Below are 13,971 nucleotides of genomic sequence, written 5' to 3'. Positions count from 1 at the left end.
ATTAACTCCTTCAGTAGATCTGTTCCCAATAAGAATTTAGACAGCCATTAATATTTTAATAATTTTAATTAAAAACAATATACAAAATACTACAGCGATGCAAAACAAGTTATCAAAGTTGATTTTATCAATGAACATTTTTTTAAAAAAAGACAACACAACAAGGCCCTGCTGAAATTCTACTTGCAATTTTAAAGTAAAAATAAGGCAAATTCTAAACATTTTCCAGAAGTATTTTTGCCTCCCAGCCATCTATGACATTGTCAGAACTAGCACTCTTTTATTTATGATGTGAGCCAGCTGAGGTTTTGGTATCTGTAACTTCATAAATACAGCTCAAAAATCAGATCTCAGCTATAAATATTTGGATTTTCTTTCAGACTTGCACAATTGATGCCAGGTATGGAATATTTCAGTGTGAAGTATTTGGAATATGAGGTCACACCAAGGTTACACAAAGCAGTGCAGCAGCCACAGCCCCAATCCCATCCCAGCACAGCCATGCAAGGAGCTGCCCTGGAGCACCTGCCAAGTGCCACTTAGAGTGAAGGATGTGACAAAAGGGCTTGGTTTAGGTGTTGGAGCTGATCTAAGCTCTGCTGTGCAGCTTTTTAAATCATAGATAAGTCCTGCAAACTGCAGCTGTCCAGGCACAAGTCTCTGTGATAGCCTGAGATGCAGAAGTTAATGAGTACACCTGTAGGAGTCCTGAATTTCCTACCCAAAATGAGCCTTTCAGGTCATTCCTTTGGGTCCCAGTCACTTCACAGCAGGCACATGTAAGGTTCTGTTTACTGGGCCTTTGACTTTGCTGGCCCAAGAGGAGTGAGGAGAACCAGGAAAGGCTTCAGCAGAATGGTGGGAAGTGGCACAAAGGGAGGATGACAGAGGACTCGTCCAAGAGGGAACTGGACCCTGCCCTGAGCTGCACCTGCCTTCCTCAGCTCCTCAAGGTGATCCCATGGCTGAGGAGGGCACAGACACTGCCACAACCCAACCATGGCAACAGCAATTGCAGGGGAACTGGACGTGCACAGTTACTGCATTCACCTGGCCATGTCTTCCAGCTAGAAATTACAGTTCTAGAGGGCAAGAAGCTCCACATGTGGATCAAGAGAAACACAAGAGAAAACCCCATCAGCCTGTGCTACCACTGGTGCAGTGTCCCACTGCCAGGCTCAGATGGATCAGTGCCACAGAAGCTCCTGGGTGGATCTGCCAGCAGTGCCTGACAGGTCCCCACAGGAGCACCCCCAGCCTGCCAGAACATCCCCAGGGCCCATCCTGCCAGCTCAGGCTGCAGAACACAGATCAGGGCCCATCCTGCCAGCTCAGGCTGCAGAACACAGATCAGGGCCCATCCTGCCAGCTCAGGCTGCAGAACACAGATCAGGGCCCATCCTGCCAGCTCAGGCTGCAGAACACAGATCAGGGCCCATCCTGCCAGCTCAGGCTGCAGAACACAGATCAGGGCCCATCCTGCCAGCTCAGGCTGCAGAACACAGGTCTGAGAACATCCCCAGGGCCCATGCTCCTAGCTTAGGCTACAGAACACAGATCCCCACTGAAACCGGACTTGTTGGTACAGTGACAGCTGCCAAATGCAAAATGGAAATGGCACGAGAGGATGGCACCAAGCTGCTCCAAGGGAAAGGCTGAGGAGTCAAAATTCCTCCTAGACACACAGTGCATGGCAGCAGCCAAGCCTGTCCTGCCTGACACAGCAGGATAGTGAGGAGTGAGGAGGATACTGCAAAACACCTCTGAAGAGGTGATCACTGACATCAACCCAACATACAACTTACTCCACAGGATCTATTTCAAGTCCCATTGTACTTTATTATAGGTCATTCCCCTTCCTATATTCTCAATTTCCTTACACGTTTTAGTCTTTGTCTAAGATATTGCATAGTCTGTAAGTGTAGACATGACTGACACCATGAATGCACAGCAAGCTGGATGCACTGCAGCTCAGCAGAAGCAGGACACAGCATGCAGTGCAGGGTCAGACCAACAGATTTACCTCTCAAAAGCTGATTTTTAACTGGAGATCTACAGTGTGCTTTACATCTTCCACGGAATGTCAGCCCTCATGGGAATACAAATGAAAGGCAGCAGAGCTGAGGCTGAAGGCAGCAGTTTGGTCTGGGTTATCCATGGTCCACTCCACGGGCTCAGAGGAAGTGCAATGCACACCACAATGCCCTCTGAATATCCTTGATACAAAGCAGCAGCTGGCACAGGCTGAGCCCCTGTGCTTACACTGTACCATGACACACTCCAGGCCAGCACTGCTTACTGCAAGTCCTTAGAACATTCACCATTCTCATTTTGCACTGTGGGGGAAGAGTTCTCCAAATCCCCAGTGTCATTCTCCTCTCTCTGAAATGAACATCACCTGGGGTATACATTACAGTGGATTTAAATGAGGAACTCTTCATTAAGTGTTACACCCTGCAATATTTTTTAAATAGGTTTGATGATTATGCTTAGCCTACAGCTGTGCTGGAGAATAAAGGCAAATGTAGCTAATTGCAACCTGATTTTCCCACGATCATATCCAGCAGCTTCCCAGTTCCAGTGGTGTGGGGTAGGCACCAAAAGCCCCATGATTACCCCAACAATTCAGAGGACTTTCAGGAACATGTACTGGCAGAGCTCTGTACTGACACCTGACATGATTACAGTTTTTTATCTTATTTAAAGGAAACAGACCCAGCTCTGTGCTGCAGGCAGCTACACCAACAGCCATCAGCCCTGCTGCAGTGTGAGCACCTTCCCCTGACAGCCCCAGCCCCAGCCTCTGCTCACAGCCTGCCTCTGAACAGCTGGAAGGCAAATCTTGGATGAGCAGGTGCTCAGCTTCACACCAAACTGAACACACAACAGGATGTGCCTTCCACCAAAACCTTTCACAGCCTTCTGTCTGTAGAGGTAGAGTGACTGGGAACAAGAACACAGGCTCTTTTAAAAGTTCTCAAGGAACTGCTGCCAGGAGACATTTGCTGCTGGCCAACTGTTAAAGCAGAGAACACAGTTACCTCGTACCTGTTCACATCTCCTAGGTGTAACTGTGTACATATTTTCTAAACCAGGTCTAAAGACCATAAGATTCCTAAGAAAAACCTAGTGAAGTTCAATACAAGCAGCTGTAGTATGCTGAAGGAACTTGCAGCTTTTTACAGTTTTTTCTTGTACTGACATGTTAATGTAAGCATGATGGAGTTCTAGCTCTAGACAGAATATGTTGACTAACAGAGGTAGCTTTTACTTCAGAAATACCTTGAAAAAAATGTGTATTTTAACTATTTGTGAAACCATTGGTCAGAACAGAGGACACCACACACCTGGAGTAAAACACAGGTACAAGTCAGACATTTGGTCTATGCTACCTACCTTAAAAAAAGTTATTATTTAGCACTTGGGTATCATTTCAAGTGAGGAAATACTCAACAACTCTAAGCTACCACCTTGTTTGACATCAGTCTTTTCCCTACCTAAAGTTACACATGTCCCTGCTTCCTTTCTAGATACACAGCTTAAATAGTAAACATTGAGGTCCAGAAAAAGATTGCTCTGTCCTGCCCAGAAGTTAAGCAGAACAGGATTAAGGTAGAGCATCCCAAAGAAGTTTCATCATGATCCTTTTTCCTTTGCTATTTATGGCTCCTTGGTGGGTCTGAGATAAGTTAAGACACCTCTACAAGTTGATCAACCTGATGTTTAAAATTCCAAGAGAGGCACTCAGACTTCAATTTCCACAGATATCCAGTGGCAAGTCAGTAGTAGAGAACAAAAAAGTGCCACTACTCTGCATCTCCTAATTGCATATTTTAAAGGGGAAACCTCAAAGCATTGTGTTATGAGTTACAAATTCAACTCTTCTACATTGCATATACTGTACCTGCAGCAAATGTTTGCAGTAAGCAGAAGTTCACATCTGTATCCTCATTAATGGAAAAGCAATTATTTCAAACCAATTCATTAATAAATAACTATTCCTAGACAAGTTTGATGAGGTGACAAAAGTTCAAAAGCCAGCAGTGTCCACATGCAGGGTCTTGAAGCAATGGACCCTAAGAGAGATTCCACCCATTGTAAATGCACACCTTGAGAAATGCCCAGGTCAAGGCTGTGAGGGGTTTCTTGTTCTGAAGAACAATCAGAATATTTTCCAGATGTGTGAATGCCTCTGCTTGCTTCAGTTCACAATGACCATCAGTACTTAACCTGTGGTTCATCTGCATCACTTGCCTCTGTTTCGCTGCTCTGGGAGAAATCCTGTGGGGTCTCTACTCTGTCCAGTTCCAGAAAACTCGTAATGAGTTTGGCAACTGCTTCCACATCACTGTGGAAAAGAAGAAACAATGGAAGAGTCAGTGGAACTGTAGTGCTGACAAGACAAGAGCAGGCATGCTAATTCCTGAGAAAACTGCCTTGGGGGAAAGTCATATGGGCATGGAGGGTATGGCTGACAGCATGCCACACCAATCCCCTCCACATCAGAACAAATCAGTCTTTTCCCACTCCTGCAAGGTTCCTTATTATCAATGCTTAACATAATTTTTCTGCTAACTAATACACCAAAATGTTTGCAAAGTAGAATTAGTCCCCTCTGCCACTATAGAGCTCAGGAAGGCAACTCCAGCAGACATGCAGCACTAAAGGGATCTGAGATTTTTAAACATGATCCTGACAGATGGTGTTAGCAAAATGTCTGCAAATGAAAACATTATGGGGTTTAAAAGGTTAAACTGAGTAACACAAGAAGTCTAAAAACTGAGCTTAGTTATAAGCTCAGTTGTGAAGGCTGACCTAGAACAGAGGCTGGAGAGAGTTGAAGAATAAAGCAGGGATTTATTAAAGGTCCTCAATGGATGAACCTTGGGCAGCACAAGAGCCCAGACAGGGCTACATCCAAGATAAACCCAAAATGGTCACAAAATGGATGGCCAGTCATGGGGTCTCTCACTTTGACCAGTTCTGCTCCATTTGCATATTGGAGTTCATTGTCCAATTCCAGCTTTAGCCCATCCAGTCCCATCCTTCTTGGTTTGTTTCTTCCCTTCAGTCCACTGTTTATGCTCTTGGGCCTGAAATTGGGGCTGGTTATCCTTGGTCCCCAGCTAGAGAAGGAATTGTTTTGTCTCCCTACTCTGTGCACAGAGCTCACCACCCACTAATATGAAGCTCAGACCCCCACACTAATGCAGCACAGAATCTGAGAAAACAGAAAAACTAAAACTTGAGGCGTCAACAACAGCTGGCAATTACTGCTCCACATGATTGGCATTGCCCACCTTGCACACTCCAATTTCCCCAAGTCCCCACTGCACCTTCTGCAGCCCAGCACGGCGCTCTGGGTGAGCGGGTGTGAGAAGCCGGTGACGAAGCGCAGCACCACCAGGTAACCCTTCCCGAAATAGCGCACGGCCTCCTCCTCCACGTTCACATCCCGGATCTCGCTCAGCGCGGCCACCACTGCAGGGAGGGCACAACAGGAGCTTCAGCAGCGCTGCACAGCCTCAGCACTGCTGACACGGTGACAGGGACCCTGCTCTTGGCCACCACTGCTGTGATCCCTCACAGCCAGGGCACTCCTGCAGCAGCAAAATGATGCCTTGTGAAGGCTGAGCTAGAGCAGAGACTATGCAGAGCTAAAGAATAAAGCAGGGATTTATTAAAAGGAGCTCCTCAATGGATCCACCTTGGGCAGCACAAGAGCCCAGCCAGGGCTGCACCCAAGATGAACCAAAATGGTCCCAAAATGCACAACCAGGCACGGGGTCTCTCCCTGGGATCAGTTCTGCTCCATTTGCATCTTGCAGTTCATTGTCCCATTCCAGCTTTAGCCCATGCAGTCCCATCCTTGTTTTTCTCTCTCCAGCCCACGGTGTTTGTGCTCCTGGGCTGAGATTTGGATCATTTGTCCTTGGTCCCCAGCTGGAGCAGGAATTGTTTTGTCTCCCTGCTCTGTGCACAGAGCTCAGCATCCCCTCATATGAAGCTCAGACCCACACACTAAAGCAGCACAGAATGTGAAACACAGAAAAGCCAAAACCTGAGGCATCACCTGCTGCTGGCCACCAGCCCCTCCCAGAGCAGGAGCGCTGGGGCTCTCTGTGCTCAGGCTGCTCCTGCCCAGCTGCTCTGGGCACTGCAGGGGCTGGGCACGGCTGGGACAGGACACTGAGGGGCCCAGGCAGTCCCATCCTTCTTGTTTTTCTCTCTTCAGTCCACATTTTTTATGCTCTTGGGTCTGAGATTTGGATCATTTGTCCTTGGTCCCCAGCTAGAGAAGGAATTGTTTTATCTCCCTGTAGCCACATTTCTCTTTAATGAGAAAAGCAAGGCACAATTCTTCCCAAGAACATTTCTGGATTTCACATTCTCTGAACCTCAGAGGAAGGAAAAACAATTCTTATCATTTGCTGTGCCTGTCTTTGTGCAAAAGTAGAATGCAATATGGAGATTGTTTACCCAAAGTGCTGGTGTTTTGTTTCCTTGGCCAAGCCTGTGTGTGTGTGTCAGGACTGCTGGGTGACAGTCACGAGATTCTGTGCAGTTGTGTGCAGATTTGAGTGCTTGGCAGATTCAGTTTTAGATGTATAGAGTAATATAGTATAATAAAATAATTAATTAGCCTTCTCATATCCATGGAGTCTTCCTCATCATTCCTCCTTCATCAGAGCCCTTGCAGCACAGCAAGGCTGTATCTCCCTACTCTGTGCACAGAGCTCACCATCCCCTAATATGAAGCTCAGAATTACACACTAAAGCAGCCCAGAACCTGAAAAATACAAAAGCTAAAACTTGAGGTATCAAAAGAGCTGCTGAGCTGCTCAGGCAAAAGAAACATGCACAGGGTGTGACTGCAGCACACTGTAGTTGGGACAGGCCCTAAGGATAAAGATACAGCCAGCCAGGCACTAGAGAGCAACCCAGTACTACTTATGTTTCCCACCTGCTTTAATGGCAGTTTTAACTGTTCTTCTGTATGGAGTAGGCAACCAGGTGTTCAGTTTACTGAGATTGAAGAAATACTGAAATATTTAACTGCTCAAAGCCCCTGCTGATCTCTGTATCCTCACATGAACCCTACCTAAACCAGATATTGTCATAAAGGATAAGATAAGCCTCAGCTCTCCATTGTAAACATGTATCCTAAAGGAAACCTCAGAAACATTAAAAATCCTTCTCTCCACATCTTTTATCTTCCATCTCCAAAATGAACTCTTTAAAAACCAACTCAGCTTAAGGTCATCCCAAATTTGGCCACTCTTCTGAGCTTATTGAGAGCTGGTTCTATTTACATCAGAAAGTAGAACAAAAACTCTGCCAGGGAAGAAGATCCTACTTTTGCAACAGAGTAAAAGATCCCAGTTTGCAACAGAGCTACCAACTCACCACCCTGACTCACAGACCAAACTGCAACTTCTGTTAGTCCAAGAGGAAGCCCAAGACCATCAGATCCTGCATTAAACTGAGCCTCCTGCACAGGCTGCTTTAAATGCATATTCTCTAACTGCAGGATGTAACATGCCTGCTTGCATATGCTATCAAACCTTTGCCTGCTCCCCAAAGCAGATGAGATTACAGGAATCTCAACTTCTGGATCCAAAATTGAAGTTTTTCCACCAGTCCCAGCTGCCAAGCAGGCTAGCCAAGAGCAAGGTAAACACATTAACATCCCAAAGGAATGGCTAAGGTTATTAGGGAAAGCAATGTGTAGGCCTCCTTATGTTGGATTAAAATAATTAACAAGATGCATTCAGCACACAGAGAAAAAGCATTTGGGCCCAGAGAGGCAGATTGTTACATCTGCTGCTTGGGAACAAAGCAGATCTGGAAGCAGATGTGACTTAATTTGAGTACAGAACTCCAGAGAAGCTGTTAAATGGGCACACATCCATCTCTTCTGCTGCTCACCACATTTCCTACCACAGATGCTGCTTTCTCACCTTGTTCATTGCCTCCTTTTGACAAGGTCAGTATTTTTTTGTAGAGGTTGAATGTTTTTAGGCAGATTGTTCCCTTGTTTTTATCAAATACAGCTTCCTGTAAAATTGAAAAATAAGAATTAAGATTTTCTTGAAAACATCATCACTGGCTATGCTTCAAAGTAAAATAAAAATAGTTCTATTGGAAAATAATCTTGGTAACAGAAAAATACACAGAGAGAGACAGAGATACATTCCTCTATTGCTAGACCATGAAAATCACAATCTTGCTCTTGGTTTTAACAGAAGCTTTACAATATCTCTGGTGTGACTCCTAGAAGGGAGTTAAAATGGGTTCATTGTCCCTCTTGCCACATTCCCCATGTAATAAAGGCTGGAATTAAATTTGAACACTAACTTGTAACTCCTATAATTTTCACTTCTAGTGAATTTGATATCCCAGTGCTGTGCTCCATGGGCCAGGCTTACACAGACCTCAGATATCCCAATGAAAATGAATATCAATGATATGAGATATTAATAAAATTTCATATGAATCAATGAAAAGAGGATCTCGCTCTCTTTAGGTGAGTTGCTCATCCTAACACAGCTCAGGTCAGCAGGATGACAAGGTGGCTTACTGCTCTCAAATCAACATCCACACAATTCTAAACCAGAGGAAAAAAGCTGAGCAGCCTGGAAGCTTAGAGCTCCCTTATTTAGTGGTTTCTCTGTCATTAACTTGAAGGCTAAACTCAAAATCATTTGTGCAGCTGAATGTCCTGGTCATCCTCCCTCTTTTGTGTAAGAGAGAACATTTTAGGCCAAGTCTCCCCTTCAAATACCCATATGTTTAGCTTCACATTTTAATGCTTGTATCATCAAAGAATTATTGCCCTAATTCTATTCCCAGCATAGCAACCCAGAGAGTTTCCTCAAAACCAAAAGCATAACTTGTCTATTTGGACTGAACAAGTGCTGGAATCAGCATCTGCCAACTGCTTCCTACTCAGAGCCCCTCATTTCCTGAGCTCAGCATCTTACCTCCCACTGCTCCAGATTCTGGGCTGCCACAAAGAAACACCCAGCCATGTAGAAGAGCTTCCATGCCAAGCTGTCTGGACAATGCAAAAAATGCACAAATTTAGCTTTTTTTCCCCCCACCTCTGGTATGCAAACAAGCCTGAAAGCAACATGCTCCCTTTAAAAGCAACAAAAGGAGGAAAGGTTTCTCTGATGGAACATTTCTGCCTTTAGTTGTACTACAAGATATTTCACAGCTCTTTCCCAGAATGAAAATACAGAAAGTATTCACACTTTTCAGAGATTTCATTCACACTGGGCTTCAAACCATGCAGAATTATAAGCATATTTATTATTGGCAAGGTTGTAACATCACATCTTTCTCTTCTGTACAAAGGCATCTTAAAAGGCATTCACAAAACTGCCAACCTGCTGTCAAACACCAAATATTTGTGCTGCAGAGGACAAGGATAAAAACAATGAAAATTCAATAAAGCAAACATGCTTCTGCATAAAAGGAAGCAGTTGGTCCTCTTGACAAACAAACATTTGCATTTCATGTCCTGGAAGTGTTTACATGTCACAGCCTGAATAATTTGCTCACTCAGGCTTTTAACTGAAGGCACAACAGAACTGTGCTGAGATTTCAGAAAACTCTGTTGCAATGTCTTAAGAAAAACAAGGCTGATTTGGCTGGTGGCTCAAGCAGCTTTCACTGCATTTTTCTCTTTAAATAAAAATATGTGGGCTCTATTGGTAGCACATTCCTACACACTCTTAAGCTTTAACACTTGATGTTAACAGGATGCAGCACAGGGCACTTCCAGGACAAAGCCCATGGATGGAAGGACAGCTGGCATTTGGTGCAGGCTGCTGCACTGCAGGGGGAGAAGCAGCAGCAGGAGCTGTCTCATCCCTGAAGGTGCTGGGATGAGTAATCTCACAATCTCTGCCAGTGATGATCTGACAGTTTCCAGAGAAACAGAGAACTTCCGTCACAGGCAAAGTAATCATTTCATTATGGTGTCAAATCATCATTCCATGTCCTCCCAGGAGAGCTGGGGGGAGCAGCTAATCACATTTATAAAACACTGAAAGTACAAAATGCCACAGAGTACCAATATCATTAGTAAAAATACTTGCAAATGGAAAAGGAGGCTGAGTAATAGAGCACCACAGCACAGTAAGCCACAGAGGCAACAGTTATTCTTGGTTTTAATATTCACACCACACAGGGGGAGAGGAACCTCCACTGCCTTTGAAGGGCCAGACAGAAGCTGCAGATGAGTCATCAGCATGAAAAACAGATTACCAGGAAAGAAATAACTCTCCCAAAAAAGTGATAGAGCATTACCTGCACTATAATAAGCAGCAGCCAAACCTATGGAGGCTATTCCTAGGAGGAAAGAAGAGAGAATTAAGACAAATAAGCAGCTCAAAAACCACATAAAATTCCTTGAAGAAAAACATCACTTTTCAAAAACAGGAAAAATGTGACTGCAACATAGATCACTATATGAAAGTCAAGTTATTTTTTTCTCTCAGTATTAAAAAAACTTCCATTCTGCAAAGGCATTAAAAGCACAGTGGCTGGGGTCAGAAATAAAAATTTTGTGACACAATTGGGAGCAGAACCTCAGAGAGACTCAATTTAGCCATGACACCACACTTCCCCTCAGCACAGCACAACTTGGAGTGCTCACACAAACCTTGCAATGGTTATTTTCCCCTTTAAGTGCTCTATGGAGCCAAAAGACAACTTTTGCACTAAAGCTGTGTCAGAAAGTGCCAGCTCCTTTCTCTCAGAGAGGAGGAAGCAGCTGAAGAGTGCCCCATGGCCCAGAGGCTGCTGCAACTGCAAAGATCTTCTCAAGCACATCCCTGAAAGCAACGCCAACGTGGTGTTACACACTGGGATCTGCCCAGCTGGAAAGCAGGATACACCAGATCTTCCCCAGCAGCTCTCTCAGTACAATCCTAACAAGTTTATTTTTCCTGCATATTCAGTGGTGTTTATAAAGATGCCTTTCAGAATACCCTGTATGACTTCCCATTTCATACAGAGTCCTCAGGAGCTCAGCACCAACCACACACACAACCCAACCCAGCACGGTCACACTGCAGTTTTCCACTCCTGCAAACTGAGATGTTCCTTGAGCTAAAATCCCCTTCAGAAGCTTCACACATAATAAACCTTCTGTTCTTGATCTTTCAGGACTCCTTTAAAATTCCATCCATGAGCTCCTGAGGTTCTCCAGATGAGAGACTGAAAGTCTCACAGTGAAACTGCCATGCTGAGGCTTCACACTCATTTAGTGGCAAAGAGAAAGGAAGAGTTCAAAGCACAACCTCTTCTCTTCTGGAAAGGAAAATGCCTGGAAGGCAGGGATTTCACTAGGGGCTCTTTCAGGAGTTTATTGTGACCCTCTTCCCTTAAAGCAAGCCCTGGAATGAATGCTGGGGTCTTACCAACACAGAGAGACCAGGAGCGGATGCCAGGTGACCTCTTTAGGTGAAGATGGGAATTTGTGCGTTTTTCAACCAACATGTACATCTTCAACAGAAACTCCCAACAGCTCAGTTTGACTCATGAAACCTCACTGCACCAAAAAAAAAAAAAAAAACCCAAAGAAAAAAAAAAACCAAAAAAAAAAAAAAAAAGAAAAAAAAAGAAGAAAGAAAGAAAAAAAATTTAAATCATTGACAATTTCAGGACTTACCAAGTCTTAATCTAGACTATAAAAGATATAAAAGATACTCCAGGGTAAGAACACAGTCTTTTTTGACAGGAAGAGCAATATGTACACTGAAAATAACCACAAAGTAAAACTGTCATGTTGAGAGTTGCATAACAACAACAGGAATGTGAACTCTTGGAAGAAAGTTCTCGTTTTAGGGGTAAAAGTGTCTTTCTATTATAATCAGATTCAAGAAGAAAAATGTGAAAAACAAGAAGCTGGAACAATGTTGTTGCTAATTCATGCAGCCCTTCAAACAGATAAAACAGCCAGGGGAATGGAAATCTCTTTGAGAGCATTTTTCCTGTGAGCTCAGAGGGTTGTGTGAAGGGGTGGTCTGGGAGCTGGGGCAGGACAGTGCAGCCTTTGCACCCCAGGAAGGGCTGCAGCCAGGCACTGCCACCATCCCATAATGCCACAGACAGCATTCCCATCTTCCAAGCCACCTCAGGAACACAACCAGGAGCCTCCAACAACAAGTATGCTTGCCTGTCCTCAACAAGACCATGCCTTCATCCCAGGCAGAAACAGTAGAGACTAAAAGGCCAGGCACTAATTAAAACCAGGAAGAGCTGGGTAGTCCCATGCAGCATTTTCAGTACATTTTTACTGTTTTACACAGTAAAGCACAGAATCAGAGTTACCTAGGGTAAGAAAGACCTTTAAGATCACGAAGCCCAACAACTTACCCAGCACTGCCCAGTCCACCACTAAACCATGTCCTTAGGCACCTCACCTACATGATTTTTGAACACTTCCAGGGATGGTGGCTCCACCACTTCCCTGGGCATCCTGTCCCACAGAACCAGTTCAAGGAGGTTGGCATTAAGCTGCTGTTAGCTGCCCATGATAACAGGTTTCAAGAAAATGCCAACATTCATCAGGTTTGGATAACACAGAGAGAGCAGGTCTGAGCACATCCAAGTTCTCACAAAAGGCAAATATGTGATTTTCAGTCCTTTAGTTATCCAGCTGTTCTTGGATACAAGAAGGTGCTCCTGCAATTCTGCTAGTTTGGATACAAAGCTCCAGGGGAGCAGACTTAGCCAGGTCTTTTCAGTTAAACAAAAAGCACCCACGACTTTGATTTTAATCTCTTAGCAACACATCTGAGAGCATCTGAAACCGAAAGAGCCAGAAGCACTTATGCGTAAGACACACTCCATCTCCTCCGGATGTCAAGCATCAAATTTTAATTTTCAAATGACTCCTGTGAGTTGTTCTCAATATACCGGAAAATACTTCTGCATGTACAACGCTTTCTCCTGCCTGTTATCAAATCCAAGTTAAAAACACGTCGAGATCACTGCAGAAATCTCAGTGTATTTAACAAATGCTACACCCTACTTAGAACGTAATTCTCACACTTATCAGTCAAGTCCATTAATGCAACCTTTGGTATCTCCTCCCCATAATAATTTAGGGAAGTTCAAGCAGGCAAATGCCAGTTTTGGTTTAATGTTGGACACTCAACATCAGTGCATTGTCTCTCACAGGCTGCTGCTTGCAAGAGAGGGACCTTGGAATAAAAAGCACCAAAGCAGCTTCTAAAGTTACATTTAATAAATAAATCATAAACGCGCCCTAAAGCAAATACTAAAGTTTTACTAGAACACAGAGAAAGAGGTATTTAGAACACAGAGAAAGAGAGAGGTGCTGCTCTTTCATTTCAAATTCCAAACCTCAATTTTGCTTGAATTTGTCTGGTTTAACAATGAACTGATCTCCAGCATCAAAATAACATTCTCATGCTTCCTCCAAGCTCTCGATTGAGAGCGAGCCAGCAAAACCCAATGGAAGAATTGAAATTTTCACCCCTTGAAATCGAACCATCAAGTCAGAACCACACGTCAGGTGAATTTGCTTTACAGAGCTTATTTTTTTTTTACCTCCCAAGCCTGCACCTGCTCCCAGCCCAGCGTGGTTTCCCCCTCAGGGAGGGGAAGACCCTCCCCAGCCCTGACCCACCCAACCCGCGGCTTTTGTCCCCCCGCGTGTGGGGAGCCCGAGGCCGCCCTTCCCCTTCACCCTCACCCAGCCCCGTGCCCGCGGTACCTGCCCGGCCTCCAGCCGCCTTCTGAAGGGATCCGCGGCCGCCTCCGCCTCCCGCGCCCTCAGCGCTGGTCCCGCCTCAGGGATGGACGGAGGCGCCCGCAGCCATTTTGGGTGAGGGCAGAGGACGGGCCACGAATCTCCGTTCCCCTCCCGTGAGGGCAGCGCCGCGCCAAGATGGCGGCGCGCTGCCAGTACTCAGCATGGCGCCGGGGCCC

General features: G+C 44.9%; 1 protein-coding gene across 1 annotated transcript; it reads right to left on the bottom strand.

Annotated features, from left to right (window-relative positions):
- Positions 1-47: 47 nt before the first annotated feature.
- Positions 48-11,558, bottom strand: CYBC1 (cytochrome b-245 chaperone 1). The gene is made up of 6 exons (XM_066565621.1): positions 11,433-11,558; positions 10,318-10,359; positions 8,985-9,058; positions 7,962-8,058; positions 5,337-5,481; positions 48-4,348 (listed from the first exon to the last, which is right to left on the bottom strand). The coding sequence occupies exons 1-6, from the start codon at positions 11,515-11,517 to the stop codon at positions 4,219-4,221; spliced, it is 573 nt and encodes a 190-aa protein (XP_066421718.1). The 5' UTR covers positions 11,518-11,558; the 3' UTR covers positions 48-4,218.
- Positions 11,559-13,971: the final 2,413 nt, after the last annotated feature.

The sequence above is a fragment of the Molothrus aeneus genome, chromosome 25 (assembly GCF_037042795.1).
Source record: "Molothrus aeneus isolate 106 chromosome 25, BPBGC_Maene_1.0, whole genome shotgun sequence".
Taxonomy (NCBI): domain Eukaryota; kingdom Metazoa; phylum Chordata; class Aves; order Passeriformes; family Icteridae; genus Molothrus; species Molothrus aeneus.
The sequence above is the reverse complement of the archived record's forward strand: the minus strand, read 5'-3'. Positions and strand labels throughout refer to the sequence as shown.